Source organism: Prionailurus viverrinus, chromosome A2 (genome assembly GCF_022837055.1).
Source record: "Prionailurus viverrinus isolate Anna chromosome A2, UM_Priviv_1.0, whole genome shotgun sequence".
Classification (NCBI taxonomy): Eukaryota; Metazoa; Chordata; class Mammalia; order Carnivora; family Felidae; genus Prionailurus; species Prionailurus viverrinus.
The window spans coordinates 138,981,212-138,999,386 of record NC_062562.1 but is presented as its reverse complement, the minus strand read 5'-3'; the positions used below and the strand labels follow the sequence as shown (position 1 = coordinate 138,999,386).

At 36.7% G+C, this 18,175-nt stretch overlaps 1 protein-coding gene across 1 annotated transcript in view; it reads right to left on the bottom strand.

Annotated features, from left to right (window-relative positions):
* Window positions 1-1,218: 1,218 nt before the first annotated feature.
* The window catches only part of KCND2 (potassium voltage-gated channel subfamily D member 2), a 489,337-nt gene continuing 472,380 nt past the window's right edge, over window positions 1,219-18,175 (bottom strand). The window contains exons 3-6 of the mRNA XM_047850897.1: window positions 10,237-10,332; window positions 9,282-9,374; window positions 5,626-5,873; window positions 1,219-3,847 (exon numbers count right to left, since the gene is read on the bottom strand). Coding sequence (XP_047706853.1) covers window positions 3,670-3,847; window positions 5,626-5,873; window positions 9,282-9,374; window positions 10,237-10,332 — 615 coding nt within the window. The 3' untranslated portion in view covers window positions 1,219-3,669. The remainder of the gene's footprint in view (window positions 3,848-5,625; window positions 5,874-9,281; window positions 9,375-10,236; window positions 10,333-18,175) is intronic.

Below are 18,175 nucleotides of genomic sequence, written 5' to 3'. Positions count from 1 at the left end.
AGGGAGATAATCTAGTAAAAGAATGGCTTGAAGAGAAAGGAGGGAAAAGGTAAAGTGGACAGTAAAGAACAAAGAATTAGAAGATATTGATGTAATATTATTTCCACTAAAAACTTTTGCAATAAATACATTTTATAATTCTCTTAAGCAAATGCGCTGTTGTTCAAAAGTAATAATTCCTCACATGTAAAATATCTTACTCTTTTGAGAATGTTTTGCTACCCTAAACACAACCAGCTGATGTATATCCAACTTAAGCTCTTATTTTTTTTTAAAGTACAGTGTGCCTATGCAATTGTGCTGAAAATTCTGATGAAATTTACACAGTGCAGAACAATCATTTTTGTACCTGTGAGTTAATAAAACAAACACCTAATAACACTCCAGGGAAGAGGAGATGCCTTTCTTATGAAACTCTGAGGAGTCATGTATTTGATATGAAGAACCCTTTTTATTCTTTTGAGTAATGGTGCCGGCAGCCACTGATATAACTCCCTGGAGGCTATTTCCAAGCCAACACTGTAACTCAGTTGAAGGAATAGGGAGGTGTGTTAAACCTTTTTAACGCAGGATTGGCATCTCAATAAATCAAAGACTATAAAAGAAAAGAATTAACAGGAACAAAAAGAGACTATCCACCAAGAGCATCACTAGTTATCACTATTCAGAATCACTGTCTGTGATTTACTCCGAATTTTCCCCTCTTCTGACAATCTCTTAAAATTTCCTTGTTTTTTGTTGCCTCCTGAAGAGAAACCGTCAGATGTGCATTAAAAAAAAAGGAATAAAAATCTATGTGTAGGTATATGAATAAATACATATAAATATACATATACACACACATATAGCTAGACAAATATAACACTTTGTTTCCTAAATTGAAAAGAGTCTTTGGCTGGGAATCTGATTGAGTTCTCACCAATGTCATCAACTCAGAGCTTCACTTTGTTTAAGTAGTGATAGTCAAGAAGTATGTAAGGTTCAGGCACCAGCCTTACTTCTCTGTGGACCACGCTATCCAAGAGGCATGTGGGATGTAGGGTACTGGCTAATAAACTGGGCCATACCCTCACAATCGACGGGTTCTTTGAATTTGTACATGTTACAAGGTTCCCCCAAATATGAGTATGATGTAGCCTAGATTTTGGAAAGGGAGGAAGTGTAAGAAAAAAGAGCAACAGTCAACCATGTTGTCCTGTTCAAGCATGCACATGTTTTATTTAAGTATTCTCCAAAGGTCTATTTTTTTCCAGCATAATGCAGGTATTATGCTATCCTTTGAAATAAGATATATGAATTTCAAACAAAATTGCCAAAAACAATGACCTTGGTTACTCCATATGGTACACAGAAATAATTACATTTCACTTACGATACAGATGCACTTAACACAGTCATCAATAGTCATTCACCACCAACACAGTAGATTTTTAAATCACCTAAAACACCAAAAAGTTTTTTTTTCTTTTCCAAAAATCTAAAGAAATTAATAGTTTGGGATAAACGATAAGTTGAAAAGGAGGCAGAATTGTCAACTGAAATCATCTAACTTCGTTTTTTTAAATGTAGTATTAAGAACATGAAAATAGAACTTTTCATTGGGAATCAAAAGACCTAAGTATTCCTGATTGTGGTTTCCTTAGTCTACTTTTTAGGAAGTTTTTCAACCACTGCCATCAAAGAAGTTTCGCTATATATTTTCTCTAGAAGCATAAAGTGACATGAGGCAGGTGTTAATATAATTGTTAATATTCACGCTCCAGGAAGATTAGTAACTTTTTAAAAGACATACTAGGTATAAAGCCAGTTCTTCCCGAGAGATAGTAGAGTTTGCCTTACTTTTATGAAGCAAATGTTTATTAATATCTACTGTGTGCACAGCACTGTTCTAGAAGCTATTCTAGAAATGGGAAGCAAGAATTTCTGGCTTTACTCGAAAATGGTTGGATTAAGTCTTTTTTATGATAAATTATGATAAGCATTTTAAAATCTCTATAGTAGAGGGATAATTATTAATTCTTTCCATGTACAGAAGCTAAACTTTATTTCTTACAGTGGTGGTTTGGAATGAACGAAACTTTTCATTTGACATACAACTTTTTTACACTGTCACGTGCAGACATGTCTGCTGATATAGTTTAAAGGTGAAAAGGTATAAAGACTTTTCACTTCAATGTACATAGAGATCAACTTTGCATCATCAAACTCCTATCCTCCTGATTTAGTGGAGAAAATTGCTCCTTGCAGTCTACAGGAGCCCTTCTCAGATAAATTTGTGCTGCCTTCTCCAACGGCATAGAAAGCGTGCTTTCAACAAATATTGCTACATAAAGCACTCTAGTTTATCTCTGCATTTCAATTCACATTAGCTATTCTCAAAATGTATTTGAGATCTAAAGTAAAATAAATAATACATCAAGTGAGACTCTGGGATCACCGATTTTGTGATATTCATCCCAGCCTACTCTTTGCCTGTAACACAGAACGATATATCCAGTGTCTGGGCTTTTCCCTAACAGCAAAGAAGTTAGAGATCATTCATAGATGTCAACTCCTTTTTCCTAATTTTTGACAAGGGGATTGATGATGGTAATCTACTTACAAGCTAATATGTTGGGGAATACAAAAGTAGGAAAGTCATTTGAGCTACAAAACGTTAGTCCAGTTGATGACGATAAACCCACGAAAAGGTGCTATAGAAATACAAGAACAGATAATGCACTGTCACACGAATACAGAGGACCAAAGAATATTACTGAAAAACATTTATGGCACAATAGTTTTGGATTAAAAAGTTATCTAAAATCTGGCCACACCAGAAGTTTCTCTATGTATGTGGCTCTTACTGTATCTATGAGGATCTGGAAAGTACAACAACAACAAAAATCCTGATTCCTGATACAACAAGTGTACAATGAATTATTGCAGTTGTAACAGTATCTAGGTGCAAGGTAAAATGATAATTAATACTGAGCTATCCGAACGCTTTAGATTTACTAATGAGCATCCCCATGAGAAATACCGCAGCTCTGAAAGGAGTTAATTTGCACAGCCCACCATGGAACATGAGCAATCAGCTTGTTGTAAGTGCACAGAAAGTCCCCCTTTCTACAATTATAATTTATCATGCCTATTCTGAAGACAACATAAGGACACTGAGATCACTGCTCCAAAGAATTCTAGCATGCATTATGATGGTTTCCTTCAGTCAATACAAATGTGTTGTATGAGTTTTTTTTTAATATGTAATAATCTTCATCATAGCCAATGTTCATGGTTTTAACAGGAAAAATTTTTATCAAAATGTTTTCCATATTTTTTTGTTTTGCATTCAACTGGAACATTATGTTCAAAGATTTATTTTATTTATTTTATTAAAAAAGAGTTCAGATCATAAGAAGCATCGCTAGGCGGCATTTCATTGTGCTCAATCACAAAGTCAAAGGGTCACAGACTGCTTCTCTGTAGAACAGGTCAGACTCTGTCTAGAAATGCCATTTGGTGGTTTTATTTCCATCCTCAAGTTTGGAAGCTTTGTTTTTATTTCACTGCCAACCTTCTTGCCTTGCTGTTTTCATCTGCAAAAGGTTTATTGTTTCTTCTTTCTTCCACATTGGAATTCTTTCCACAGCCAGAGCTCAAATTCTCTTAGACCTGGTTCCAATTGTCTTACAAAGCAGATACTCTGACAATATTTCCTCCTGAGTACTCAGGAGATTCTGGCCTGTCATCTCCTTCGGGGGTGGTTACTGGAGGTGTTGGGATGCTTATTATTGCTGTAGTCACATAAGGTTGTTCACAGTTTAGTTTAACACACTCTTCCATTTTGGCATTTAAACTGGATCGGCTGATGAGGAGAAAATAGATTTAAAAAAGTAAGTTGTTTACTTAAAAAAAATTTCCCTGCAACTGAGGAATGTATTTTGTCAGTAACATTTCAAATATCTAATTACAGTCACCATGATTTTTAAAACATGAAGCCCTAAACCTTAATATATGTTGAAGTGAACATTGGTCAGGTCATTAATATTAAATGAGGGTCTAACAGCCAGCTCAATTTGGCTCAGGCAGTGTTTATCAAAGTGTTTTCTACGAAAATGCAAGAAAGAGACTCAGGCCAGTTTTGGAAAGCCAGGGTCAGGCAAAGTAAAATCGCTTTCTTTAAGACAGGACCTCTGAGAGCTTTGAGCTGCTCCTATGAAAGGGATGTACCTCAATTACCTGTGAATGTGTCTCAGTTCTTTTGACCACAGAATCATTTTACTATCTTGTCTCTTTGGGAAAGATGATGCCCTTTAAGCTCTCAAGTTACTGACAGCCAATGTTAAGAACCCTAAAATGTTAGCCATTACCAATAATTCAAGATTTTCCTAAGTAGTATTCTTGCACGACTTTTATACTCTATGTGGATAGAGGGAAAAGGAGAAAGGAACAAGAAGGGTATACATGATATACTTAAATCTAATTATTTTCATGGAAATCTTACTTAAAATGTTTATGTCCGAAAATTTTCTTTCTAAGTACTTCTCTGCTTTCTACTTAATTTTGCCACGCAGAGGTGGAACATTTAGAGACAGAAATCTTTCATTGTTCTAAAATTTAATATTCTGGTCCCAGAGACATCTGATTTATGTAAATCAACACAGCCTGAATTCAGAATCTCATCCAGGTTTTTCACAAAGATTGTTGAATGAGAACAAAGAAGCAGCCCTGAATTAATGGATTGTTAATATAAAAACATAGCTATTTAATTTGAAGAAGAAAGCAAAATTATTTTGGCAGGAATTGATCATTTTAATGAGTTGTATAGTTTAAATGGATTACTTTGTGTTGCACATACATATTTGTGGGAAAAACAGAAAGCAAATAAAGACAAGCAAAGGAAAATACCATCAGAAACATTTCACTTAAGTTGTCCATAAACTAACCACAGGTGAACAATTGTAGCATATCACTTATCTTTTTTTGTGTATTGGATTGATTTTTGTGCTTCTGGCAACTCAAAATATCTTTATGGTCAAAATTATATATTGGTTCAAGAGCCTTGTATAGGCATAGTTTTATTTTTCACTGCTACGTTGAAGGTGTCGATTTCTTTTAGGTGCTGCTGAGTCCTTTCCAATGATACCAGTGTCAATCTAATTGGTCTCCTTTAGTAAGTGTTGAACATCTAACATCTTACTAACATTTAGTAAGTGTTGAACATCATTTAAGGCTATTTGCATTTACATAAGGGGCTCCTGAGTATAAAGGTGTCTGCCGAAATAAGAAAAAGTTGTGGAGGTAAGGAGGGAGAAGTACACTTGTTTGTGCCTGACCATTTTGTCTTCTTTCTACTTTTCACACTGTACAACTGCTACTTTTGACTCAAATGAATATTACAGCATACTTATTACGGTATTAGTTTGTCTCATACTAAACCCTAGGAACTAGGATTTAGATGCCACAGTCCTTCTAAGGTGTATTTACTAAAAATAAGTAAATAAAAATTATTTGCTCCCCCACCACGCCCGCCCCAATACCAAAAAATGCCAAATACACCAAGATAGCGACATGCCTGCAGGTGGAGATACGCTCTGGGAACAGGCACAGGTGTGTGCACCCACACAGATTAACCTCGGGTACCTGTTAGACAGCGGGGTTCTCTCCACACATCTGATCTGGATCGTACTGAGTTCCTGCACACTGCCTCGGTGGCTTCCTGATACATTGGCATTAGGGATGCGGAAGGTTTTTTTGTGTCGTCGTGAACAGCAAGTGCTGGTGACTCCTTGTTGTGACGAGAGAGAAGGGCTGTGACTTGAAGGACGGTTTCCAGTCGCAACTTCCATGCAGCTTTCTTCAAAGACTTGCTCATCCACAAACTCGTGATTCTGTTCCGTAGTCATGAGAACATGCGAAAAAGGCAACAAACACATTGTGATTTTAAGAAAGGAAATGAATGGCTTTATTTTTAAAACCCAAATAGGCCCATACACTTAGACTATCCAGTGGGCAACTAGCCGCTTTCATAAATACTGGAATACCAAAGCCAGCTCACGCTGGCATTTGTGTGAAAATAAAATCTCCCTGTTAGACTTTGAGATGGACAACTGCAGGCTGATTTAGTGTCTCTTTATGGACTAACCTTATCCTGAAATATCATTTATTAATTTAAACATCATTTCTGGAAGTTAAGAGGCAAAGAAAAAAATGGTTGAAAATGCATATAAAATAGTACCCACAGTGAATGTGTAAATTCACATTGACTTTTATTTTTTAAACAGTTTGGAATTATGTTAAAGAGGCTATTTTAATAGAATGTCCCAAATTAGATTGTCTGTTTTACATTAGCAAATATTTTCACATGAGATTGAAAACATTTTTTAATTAGAAAATGAGATAGTTAAAATATTTTCTATTTCTCTTTTCTTTTCCTTTCTTTTTTCTTTCTCTTTCTTTCTTTTTCTTTCTTTCCTTCTTTCTTTGTCTTTCTTTCTTTCTTTCCTTCTTTCTCTTTCTTTCTTTCTCTCTCTCTTTTTCTTTCTTTCTCCTTCCTTCCTTCCTTCCTTCCTTTTTCTTTCTTTCTTCTTTCTTTCTTTCTTTCTTTCTTTCTTTCTGAGAGTGCCAGCAGAGGAGAGGGGCAGAGGGAGAGGGAGGCAGAGAATCTTAAACAGGCTCCACATTCAGTGATTCAGTGCAGAGCCTGATGTGGTGCTCAACTCGGGGCTTCATCTCATGACCCTGAGATCATGATCTGAACCAAAATCAAGAGTTAGACTCTTAACCGACTGAGCCATCCAGGTGCCTCTATACTTTCTGTTTCTTCAGATGTTCCTCTAAAATTTCCAAGTATAGAAAATGACCCATTAGTTAAATAAATAAAATACTGCAAAATGTGCCACTTTATGTTTGATTCAGAAGAGGTTAGCACTGAACTCTGAGGTCTCCTTTCTTTTGTGATACATCACTGGCTGTACTCCTCTTAGCTCTGCTTGTATTCATAGTTCTTCTGGCCAAGAGGCAAACAGTGATGGGCATCATTTTGTATGCCGCATTTTAGACAAAACACAGTGCAAATTTTGTGTTTATAGTATTTAATAAAGAATCGCTTCCTAAAATGCCTATGTAAGATTTTACCTCATAAATGTAAGAGAAAAAATTTTGGTCCGAACTGCTGGAGAATGACTTCAATTACTATTTTTTTTCATTGTGTAGGTGGGAATAATCTTATAATGGAAGGCTTTGCACATGCCAAGTTCCACATAACCATCTCTCATCCTAGAATATTAGTGAAACGATTGAAGCAATTCACTGGCCAATAGCAAATAGACTGTTTTAGTTACTCATTTTGTTATTTCTTTGCTGAGACAAGCATTTTGAGGTAACTGAAATTTAAGAATCTACTGTTTAAAGTCCAGAGAATAATATGACCAGATAAGATGGAATTTCATTAAGAAGTGAATTTCGATGTCAAATTTTATAGAAAAAATATAGCTCACAAAGGATTCACAATCTGTTTTTTTTTTCTTTTACCATGCACAATTCTCACACAAAATACAAGTTTATAATGCATGAGATTCTAATTTTTGACATCAGTGATTGGAAGTGAAGAAGTCATTCTGTTGCTGGTTATTTTTGTAGGTAGCTTGATTTAAACTATGTTAATTGGCGCTAGACAATTTTTATTTGAAAGGTAAAATAGTAAAAATAAAAGGTAAGATAGTAAAAAATGAAAATAAAAGAGAAGAGCATGGGGATAAATAGATTTGATTATTAACGTTACCTTTGAAAGGTACCTTTGAAAGAGTATCCTAACAGTTGTAGACCTTATCCTGTAAGTTATGGCTCTTCAGTTAAAAACGCAAATATAGGGGTGCCTAGGTGGCTCAGTAGGTTGAGCGGCTGACTTCAGCTCAGATCATGATTTCATGCTTCTTTGGATTCTCTATCTTCCTCTGTCTCTGTCCCTTCCTCTCTCGCTTACTCTCTTGCATATACATATGCAAATATAATCATGTAACTACCCTGTTTAAAGTCCTCAAGTAATTTTTCATTTATTATGAGATAAAGATCAAAATTACTCACATGCCTCCAAAGCCTCCATTATCTAGACTTTCTCTGTCTCTGCTTGAGTCTCTGTATGCTCTATCTTCTGATCACCCTCAAGTTCTTTCAGTTCCTCTTAGGCCAACTTCCAGCCGCCACCCCCCACCCTGTCCCCGGGTGCTCACATCACCCCTTAGCTCCTTCATTTCTTTGCCTAACTAGCTCCTAGGCATCCTGTGGGTCTCAATGCAAGTTCTTCCAGGAAAGCCCCTAGTGACTCTGCCCTCTGTGGCACTGCACTGTGGCCTTGTTTTTCCTCTGCAACTCATGACCCTTCTTCCGGTAACATCTGTGTTTTATCCCATATGTGGAAGCTTGATGGAGGCAGAAGCCACACCTGACTTCATGGTGTATCCAGGGTCTGGCTCACTGTCTGCCACATGATAGGCAAGTAATACAAATTTGTTGAATGATTGCATAAGGAAGTGAATAAATGAATGGGGAATATGTTGGAAATGAGAATACAAGTATGTACCTCTGGGGAGTGAGGGAGTAGACTTGATTCAAATATGGTGAGAGTTTTGTTTTGCCTTGTGGTCAAAGACTGTGACCCCTTTTGACAAGCCAGCTAGGGAAAGGGTACATTTGCTAAAGTGGAGATCCGAATGAAAGCTTCTAAGCGAAGAAGTGCTGGCTCAATCCTCAGTTCCAACGGGCTTCAGTGATTAAATGTGTCATTTTTCTTATGGGAACACATAGTTTTTATTACCCATCTTGTTTATTACAACTTGTTTATGGAAAGATGCTTATATTCAGTTACTCTCTTTTTTTTTGTTGTTATTGCTATTGTTTTTCCCTTTACCTAGATGTCAGTAATACATGAACTACATTGTTTTTTGTTTAATTAACATTTTAATTATCCGAGGAAAAATAATATTTTACAGGACCTGCAGTCAGCTGTTGGGAAACGACTTTCCATTGGCATCAAACTGATATTTTAGACTGGAGTTAAGATAATCTCTGAAGATAAAAACATTTTAAATAATTCTCTAAAATACTTTTCAAGTTGAAATGTCACTAGAGTCTTTCAAAGCAATTTCAAATATTGTGGGTTTCTTTCTTTCTTTTTTCATTTTTAGTATATTTTCCAGCAATGTAGACAGTGAAATCATACTTGGAAACGCTCAGTATCCACAAAAGCAAATGGTATTACTGTCTCCGTACAGGGGCGGACAGTCATGCCTTTTCCTTACCGTGGTTTTTTCCAGGCAGTGAAGCAGGTGGTGGTGCTGGGTTTCAAAGCTGGAGCCGGATTTGCTCATGAAGGTCTGCTCATCCTCTGAGGACTGTTAACACACAGAAGACAGAAGTGCTTTCTATTTCATTTGCAAACAATGAGAACCTCAGCTACACATTTCCAGAGAGAGAGCTAGCCTATTTCCCGAGATTAAATGGCAGCATTTTAATTTTCTTTTAACCAAAAAGGGACAAATGTGCAGTTGCTTTTAATTTTGGTAATCAGCATTTATATTTCTGTCAAATTAGCGGTCTGGGCTTTTAGACTTGCCTCCCTGAATTGAAAATTTAAATCGGTTTTACTCATTCAACTACCAGCTACCTTTGAAAGCCTGGGAGCTATTCTTTTTGGATAATAAATTTTAATCTAGTACTTAGATAATCCTGAAATCATGATCGTGCTCACCTACATAAAAGCTATTTTGATTGCAAGATGATTGGAATCCCAAATATTAAAGGAAAGTTTTGAGGTAAAAGTGAAGCTTCTCTTGTATTTGCTACTAGTGAGCTTTAGAACACTGAATGGTGTTCCCCTCCATTAAGAAGTAAAACAAGACATCATAACCCCACACAAATGAATTTTAAGGAACATAAATAATTTTGAAATAAAAATAGGTACTTGAGTCGTTGAGAATTTTTTACCTTTCCCATGTTTCAATAAGGCAGTGAAGAAATATTGCCCAATCGTGAACGGGAGTCATGATTCACTGGCAATATTTCATAGCCCAGGTTCTAATCTGCTACATACAGCCAATGAGACTGTACAGGGCAAGGTTATTTAAAAATGACACTTTTGTTGTTTCAGTAGCCATTTTCATAATTGCCCACAATAAAATTATATGGTTAAATAGAACTAAATCAATATTACACTAATAAATCGAACATTAAAAAAAGTGAAATGCTTGACTGTACCTGTAGTTGATTACTGAGTAAGCCATTCCGTTTGCTCTGCATGTAAGCATTAGCACTTCCGCTTTTGGCTGCCCGGATCCTGGCGAGTCTGGCTTTCTATAAGCCAGAAGAGAAATAAATGTTAATACTCATGAGTTGTTTTCTTAAAACAGCGAAGGCACTCTGGTGTAATGCTAATGTCCGCATATATATTTTTTTCGTGAACTTTTCCAGTGAGATCAATTAACTACTTTGGAGTCGGTGCATTTAAGATTTGTAATTAAGTCGTTTTAGTAAGATCAAGTTATTTCATTGTTGTTTCTGTCAATTGTGTTAAGAGAAAAATGACAGTATTCCTTTATTTATATTTTCACTTATCTCAATCTGAGTAACTTAATGAAATGAAGACTTAACATACGACCTTCCAAATCATTTTCATTTAAACTAATGTCTTTATAAATATTAGTAAATATATTCCAGGAACCAATGGCCTGCTTGCCTCTCTTCCTTTGTTTCTTCTCCTTCCCTCCTTCTTTCCTTCCTTACTTTTTAAAGTTTTTTTTTAAAAGGTTTTTATAAAAATGTATTTTAAAAATACATTTATGATTTGAATTAAACAATGGGGGGTAAATAATAATGCAGTGTATCTGCATTCTCAAATATCAAAAAGCATTTTTTGGAATTATTTTGTTAAATTGGGCAATGTAGACCCCATGCCGAATAACATGTAGTCTCAAAAAAAATCCCTAATTTATCCACTTTTTCTACTGACACTGGCCCATACTGCAGCATGCTTATCTGATTTCTATTTCTCTCTGGAATTTGTTGAGATGAGAACATAATGAGTCCCTCGAAGGAGCTTTATAAAATTATTTTTTAATTTTAAAACATTTATGTGTAGAGAATGTTCTCCAGTTTAGAGACTGAGGGTGGTTACTTCAATTGTTCAGTTACAGTGAGATCACCAAAGTACATTACTAAGCAAACTATTTAGCCAGATATCTGGTATTCCATTCTACTTTAGAACTGATGCTTGTGTATGGAATGAGTCATGGAATGAGTCTGGTTTTCACTTCCTGGAGGGCACTTTTTGATGAACATTCTGTTTGTAAGATGTGTATCTAGCAAGTGTATATAAGAAAGCAACTGGGATGGCTTCCTCAAGTTCTTATAAAATTACCCCATAAAGACTCCTTCTTTTCCCTTTCTAAACAACCCAGATCAATACTATCTGTAGTCTTTAACCCTGAGATTTTTTTAAAATAAAAATTTAAAAATTATCTAGCTTTTTAAAAATGAAAAATGAATACATACATATGACAAAGATTTTATTAATACAAAAGTACATCAAAAACAAGTAAGTCTCTCTGGACCCTGGAGCTACCCTACTGCTATGCTTCAGAGGCAACCACTGGTAATATTTCTAGTGAGTCTTGCCAGAAATTTTCTAGGGAGATAAAAGCGTGTGTGTGTGTGTGTGTGTTCATACATTTATACACACATATTTTTACTCATTTGGGACAATATGCCTCACACTCCTTTGCACTCAGCTGTTTCCATTTATTACATACTGGAACTCCTTCCATATCTAAATATATAGATCCACCTCATTCATTATAAATATATAATATACCAATGAATAAAGCACCATTTATTTAACCAGCCAACTACTATTAATTTTTTAAAGCATCTTTTGCTACTACAAGCAATGGGTCCTGCCTTGAACATCATGATGTGCTTTTCGGCAAGACGGTTTCTAGAAGCAGAAGTATTCCTAGATCAAAGGATGTCTGTGTGTGTGTGTTTTACCAAACTTCCCTCCAAAGTTGTACCAAGATGCCCTTTCACTCACAGCATTTAAGAGTAGCACTGAGACATCTGAAGCTCTCAAAATAGCATTAAGATATCATCTGGCTTCAACTCTACCCCTTCTCTCTTCCTCTCTGAATTTATTCTTCCTGTTTGTTGATTCCAACTTAAAATAATACTTTGTACAAAGATCATATTTATAAATGATGGGAAAAATAGACAAATTTCACTCTTTGTTGGCAGCATACTGTTTAGATCACTCAAAGCACTAGAGAATGAAGTGGGAAGGTAGGAAATTTTTAACTTCAAAAGCTGTGCTGCCCAGACAGGATTTCAGGCCAGAGTTGATAAAACAATGGGAAATGACAAGCATATTTGGAAATGACTTTGAATAGATGTAATAATTCAGAAATAACTAATTTAAATATACATTTGGTTTCCAGAAAGGGATTGTTGTGGAAATTTAAGTCCTAAAATCTCCTTGGTCTCCTGAAACAGTCAATGCCTTTTTTTTGGGGGGGGTATCCCTCTCCCCCCACCTTTTCTCCCTCCCTCCTCCTTCCCTCCCTCCTCCTTCCGCCCTCCCTTCTTTCTTACACCTCTCCTTCCTTCCTTCCTTCTGCAATTAATGCATGCGATTACATTGCCTGTATCTTAGTTCCTAGTCTCACATATGTTATTCTCCAAGCATTCAGCAGCAGTATTAGAAAACATTTTTTTTTTTCACAAATGAGACATTTATTTACATCAGCCAAAAATACTGTCCAGCAAAGGAAAATGACACATATTTTCCACATTGGGAAAACCTACATATGGTGGCATCCACTACTACAGAAGTAGTTCTAAGCTTAGGGGAAAAGAAGCAGTTGTTGCAGGGACAGAAGGGCCATTTTGCTAGGCCGCGTACTATGTTAGAAAAAGCCTCCCGTCTCAAATTTCAGTCACGACTTTTCTTTCATTTTACAACAATAGTATATGAGTTAATTGGTTTAATCGGTCTTGTGGAGCACCACACCAAATGCCTGTTGAATAATGCCAGCTTTTATGACCTGTGATTACATCTTTGCTTTCAGTAGGTAATTGAGGAAATTTCTTTTATGAAGATATTTTAGAAAATCACTTTACTTCTGACCCACTCAGTATGACGATCTTGGCAACTGTGGCTTTGTAGATGAGAGGTTAAAAGAAAATCACCGGCTGGTAAGAGGAAATGTATTCCTTGCAGTCCCCACCCCCATTTTGTAGGAAATACAACTTCTTGGCACAGTCAAGTACCAGCAAATATTATGGCGTGAAAGTAAAGTCTCACTAAATACTTTAGCCTATTTGGAAAATAGGAGGCTTTCAGATTTTTAATTAACCAAAAAGGTTTATATTGTCTATGTAAAAACAAACAAACATAGCTTTGAAGTTATTTTCAAATTCTTGAGAAACACCGATGGTGTTGGTAAAAATAAATTGTCTCATAAGCACATTTTCCCCCAAGCATCTCAATTCTTCATAAATTCAGTTTTCATCTAAATTCTCTAAATTCAGCAGGATTTCTCAAAGTTGGGGTCCAAGGAACTAGTAAGTGTTATGGGTAAAATCCAAACCAACCAAATGAACAAACAACAGGTTCTGTGGTCAAGAGAAGTTTGGAAATGCCCAGAAGTCAAATAGGTTTCTTTGCTGTTGGATTCCTTACAACATATTGTGGATGTTCACTGTGAAGTCAAAAGGGGGATATGGTATATAATTTTCCTCAAACTAATTTGACATGGAACCCTTTTATTGTAGAGTTTTCAGAGGCTAGAATGCAGTGGTTTTTACCAAGTGGATTGTTTTTTAATTGTATCAAATGACATTATATAAACTTTACAATGTATTCCCTGAAACAGCAGGGGACCCAATCAGAGATGGTATAAGCCAAAAACCACTGAGATAGCAATTTTCTTATATGTGATCTACCTTCTAAATGAAGTGGGAGGTAGATTGTGAGGAGTTATTGGACCATGTTGTTGTCGAGTCACAAAATGTTTTCAATACCTTTGAAAAATAAAGGTATCCTAGGTAGCTTTACAAGTCAGGTAGAGAAGACCTTTCTCCTTTGTAATGTGAGGCAATTCCTTACTCTTCAAATACCAGCCCGCATGCTGCATGTACCTTTTATTCTGGAAATTTTACTTAGACTTGTTTCTTTCATTTAAGGTTTAGTAAAATGCCTCATGCGGAGGTAGCAGAGTAAGCGTTAACAGCTTTTACAGATTTAAGGATTTATTGGAACCTTTCCATTTGTTAAGGTAAATAGCTCCCCTAGAAATGAGACAAGTTAGTGCGAAATACTAATAAAAAGAGAGAGAGAAGAAATCAGTTGAAGATAGTGCAAAACTGTCAGCTCTAGAGCTTGGTTAATCCCGGTAATTGCAGGGCTGGGCAGAAACAATGCCGGCAATTGGGTCAGTGGAAGGGACCCTGAAAGAAAGGGTCAGTGAAAGAGAGGGCCACGAGAGTTCTCTAGGTGGGAAGAGGTAAGAACTGAAAGAAGATGTGGGAGGGTACCAAAGACAAAACTCATGCTTCCCAATATTGTTTTCAACTGGCCCTAGGACTGTCCACCCAACCTTAGGAATGGAGGACACTGTCACGGTGAACAAGAGTTCACTGTTCATTCTTTCACTCATTTCACAAATTGTTAAGTGCCTATTTTAGGCTGGGCACCACACTCAGACAAATGGAGGAGAGGGAGAATATGTATACTACCTGATAGTAGAGTCCGCGTAATGTTGTAGAAGGGAAGATGGAGCGATTCATGGTGTCCACATCATTTAGAGAAATCTTCATAAAATGGGTAATGTTTGAGCTGAGTATTGCACCCTGAGTAGGGGTTTGCCAGGTGGTATGAAGATGGAATGGAGACTTAAGAGCAGAACTCAGTAATTCAATAAGACTGAAACATACAGTGGATATCAAGAAGTATGTAACCTCCAGACCCTTACATGTGTTGATAATGGGGGTTCTTAAACTATAGATAAACATCTAGTTATCCACAGAGATGTGGGGTAGGGCCTGAGTGATACTTTTTAATATTGGATAATCTAAGAGAGATCATACTCAGGCTGTATTTATTATTATCTATTTTATTTATTCTAGAATTCTATAAAAATTATTTGATTTGGACATTAATTAATGTACTAGACAATGGTTCTCAAAGTATGGTTTCCAGACCAACAGTATCGCCATCACTTAGGAAATTTTCAGACTGTAATCCCACACTATTGAATCAAATGCTACAGGGGTGGGTCTAACAATCTATATTTTATATTCTATTTCAGATGATTCCAATGAATCTAAAGTTTGGCAACCACCAGAGCAAAGTATGATAAAAGACTGAGTATTGGTAACTTCTTTCTGTATCAGTGCCAACATTTTTATGTGACAAGTAAAAAATTGTACTTACATTGTCCATTGGCTGTACATGGGCTCATTGATTCAAAACTTCTCACTGTATTTAGAGTTATCTATAGGAAAATCCCTAAAATACATAACTCTAATGATACCAGAATTTCTTTGTCTTAGACTTTAATCAGTAGGTGTGCATGCATAAGACAGTCATCTGTAAAATGGAAATAATAACACTTCTGTGTGAGTTGATTGTGAAAATAAAAATAACAGTTATAAAGAACCTGGGATATACTAGAAACTCTGGAGAGGGTTGTTGTTTTTGCTATTAGTACTATTAAATTATAATTATAATTATGATTACTATTATACATGAAAATTACTTACAATTAGCCTTGTAATCACACCTTGATTGACTGGTGTGATTTGTATCTTAAAGCAAGGTAGGCTCCCTACTTCAAAATATCAACCCTACCATCTGTCATTGTATCAATTTAGCTTTATTTTGGCAACTACTTTCTTTTTAAACAATTTTTATGTGTATTTGTTTATTTTGAGGGGGAGAGAAAGAGAGAAAGAGCTCATGCAGGAGAACAGGGGAGGGGCAGACAGAGAGGGAGAGAGAGAGAATCTCAAGCAGGCTCCATCTTGTCAGTGCAGAGCCCAACAGAAGGCTCAAACTCAGTAACCTCACGAACCATGAGATCATGACCTGAGCGGCAATCAAGAGACTGATGCTAACCGACAGAGCCACCCAGATGCCCTGGCAAATATTTTCTAATCAATAAATACCACTGGATAACTGAAATACTATTGAATAAATACATCTATTAAAATACAATTACTAGTGGAGCGCCTGGGTGGCGCAGTCGGTTAGGCGTCCGACTTCAGCCAGGTCACGATCTTGCGGTCCGTGAGTTCGAGCCCCGCGTCGGGCTCTGGGCTGATGGCTTAGAGCCTGGAGCCTGTTTCCGATTCTGTGTCTCCCTCTCTCTCTGCCCCTCCCCCGTTCATGCTCTGTCTCTCTCTGTCCCAAAAATTAAAAAAAAAACAAAAAAACCCCACAAAACGTTAAAATACAATTACTAGTGGTGGGGGTGAAAGGAGACATGCTCCAGTTTAAGTCTATATTGACCCACAGGTTGGTGTTTAGTTAAGAAATGATCAAGGATGGAGTGCCTGGGTGGCTCAGTCGGTTAAGTGACCAACTCTTCATTTTGGCTTAGGTCATGATCTCATTGTTCATGAGTTCAAGCCCTGAGTTGGGCTCCTCGCTGACAGTACAGAGCCTGCTTGGGATTCTTCTCTCCCCCTCTCTCTTTACCCCTCCTCCGTACTCTCTCTCTCTCAAAATAAATAAACTTAAAAAAAATGATCAAGGGTGGCTAGAAATGTGCATTTCTTTTAAGAGTGGAGATAGGTAGTGAAAGCAGGAAGAGTACTTCCTGGGGGGAAGAGCCTAGAAGAGGGAAAGTATCCCTGTGTGCCGAGGAGAGTGTTCTCAAATGTATATTTAAAATTTTTTTAATGTTTATTTTTTTTTAAGAGAGAGAGAGAGACAGTGTGAGCAAGGAGGGGCAGAGAGAGAAGGAGACAGAGAATCTGAAGCAGCCTCCAAGATCTGAGCTCTCAGCACAGAGCCTGACGTGGGGCCTGAACTCATGAATCGTGAGATCATGACCTGAGCTGAAGTCGGATGCTTAACTGATGGAGCCATCCAGGCACCCCTCAGATGCATATTGGATATATTTCACACTTTTGCTTGAGCTTAGAGTTGAAAAATGGACCAAACGCAGAAAAACATGGTCTAAAAAAGTGTTTTGTAATATTCCTTATTATTCAGCCTGACTGATGTTTTTACTAAATGGACTGTTTGCTTGACTGAATTAGTGGCTAATTTTTCATAACTTTGATACTTGTCAAATCACCTCATTCCAGATAAACCTAAACTGCCTTTAACTAAGGAATAAATTCTATATTTATTTATGCAAAAAGGCTTCTAAATTATTCTAAGATTTTCTTTACTGATCTGATTGTTGCAGATGACAAAGTTTGAAGAAAATACAGATATTTTGGTGTTCAATTTATCTGAAAATCAGATTTGTACTTCCTACGTTTTCCATATAGGTAGTTCCCCCCCCCCCCAACCTCCTCCACTGGGAAAATGAATTATAGGTAGCTCTTATGCTCTTATATCAAGGAAGGGATTTCTAGAATGAAGATGGATGAGTCCTGGGCATCTAAGATTTTTGTAGGATTTTTGTCATTTTAAACAATGTACATGTATGCCCAGTTAGAAGGATTGTAACTTGTGGGCAGAGCCACAGTTGTGAGCATGAAAGTCCTGGGGGAGGGGCCAATGGTGGTCACAATTTCTCCATCTCCAAAGATATACCTTATGTGAGACTACAAAACTGCTCAGAAGGTGCCTTTTGCTAGCCTCTGTTTATTGAATTATCAGTTCCAAAATTCATATTAATTGGACTACTCTATTCTTTACAATAATTAAAGGCTAGGTACCTGTCCAAACTTGGGGGAGTCTATAAAGCAAGAAAGGACAAGGCTGAAAAAGTGACTCTTTGCAAAAGGCAGAGGATCTGTGATGTTAGACTTGAACATGTTCTTTGGACAGTATGCTCTGTGACCACACTGATTACCCTGAACTTTCCCGAGAGTTACTTTTTGAGATTTTATACTCGACTAAAAGACCAACATTGTTCAAAAGAATACTTAAAATCCTGTTCTGGAATTAGCTACAAAGCCAGTAGCT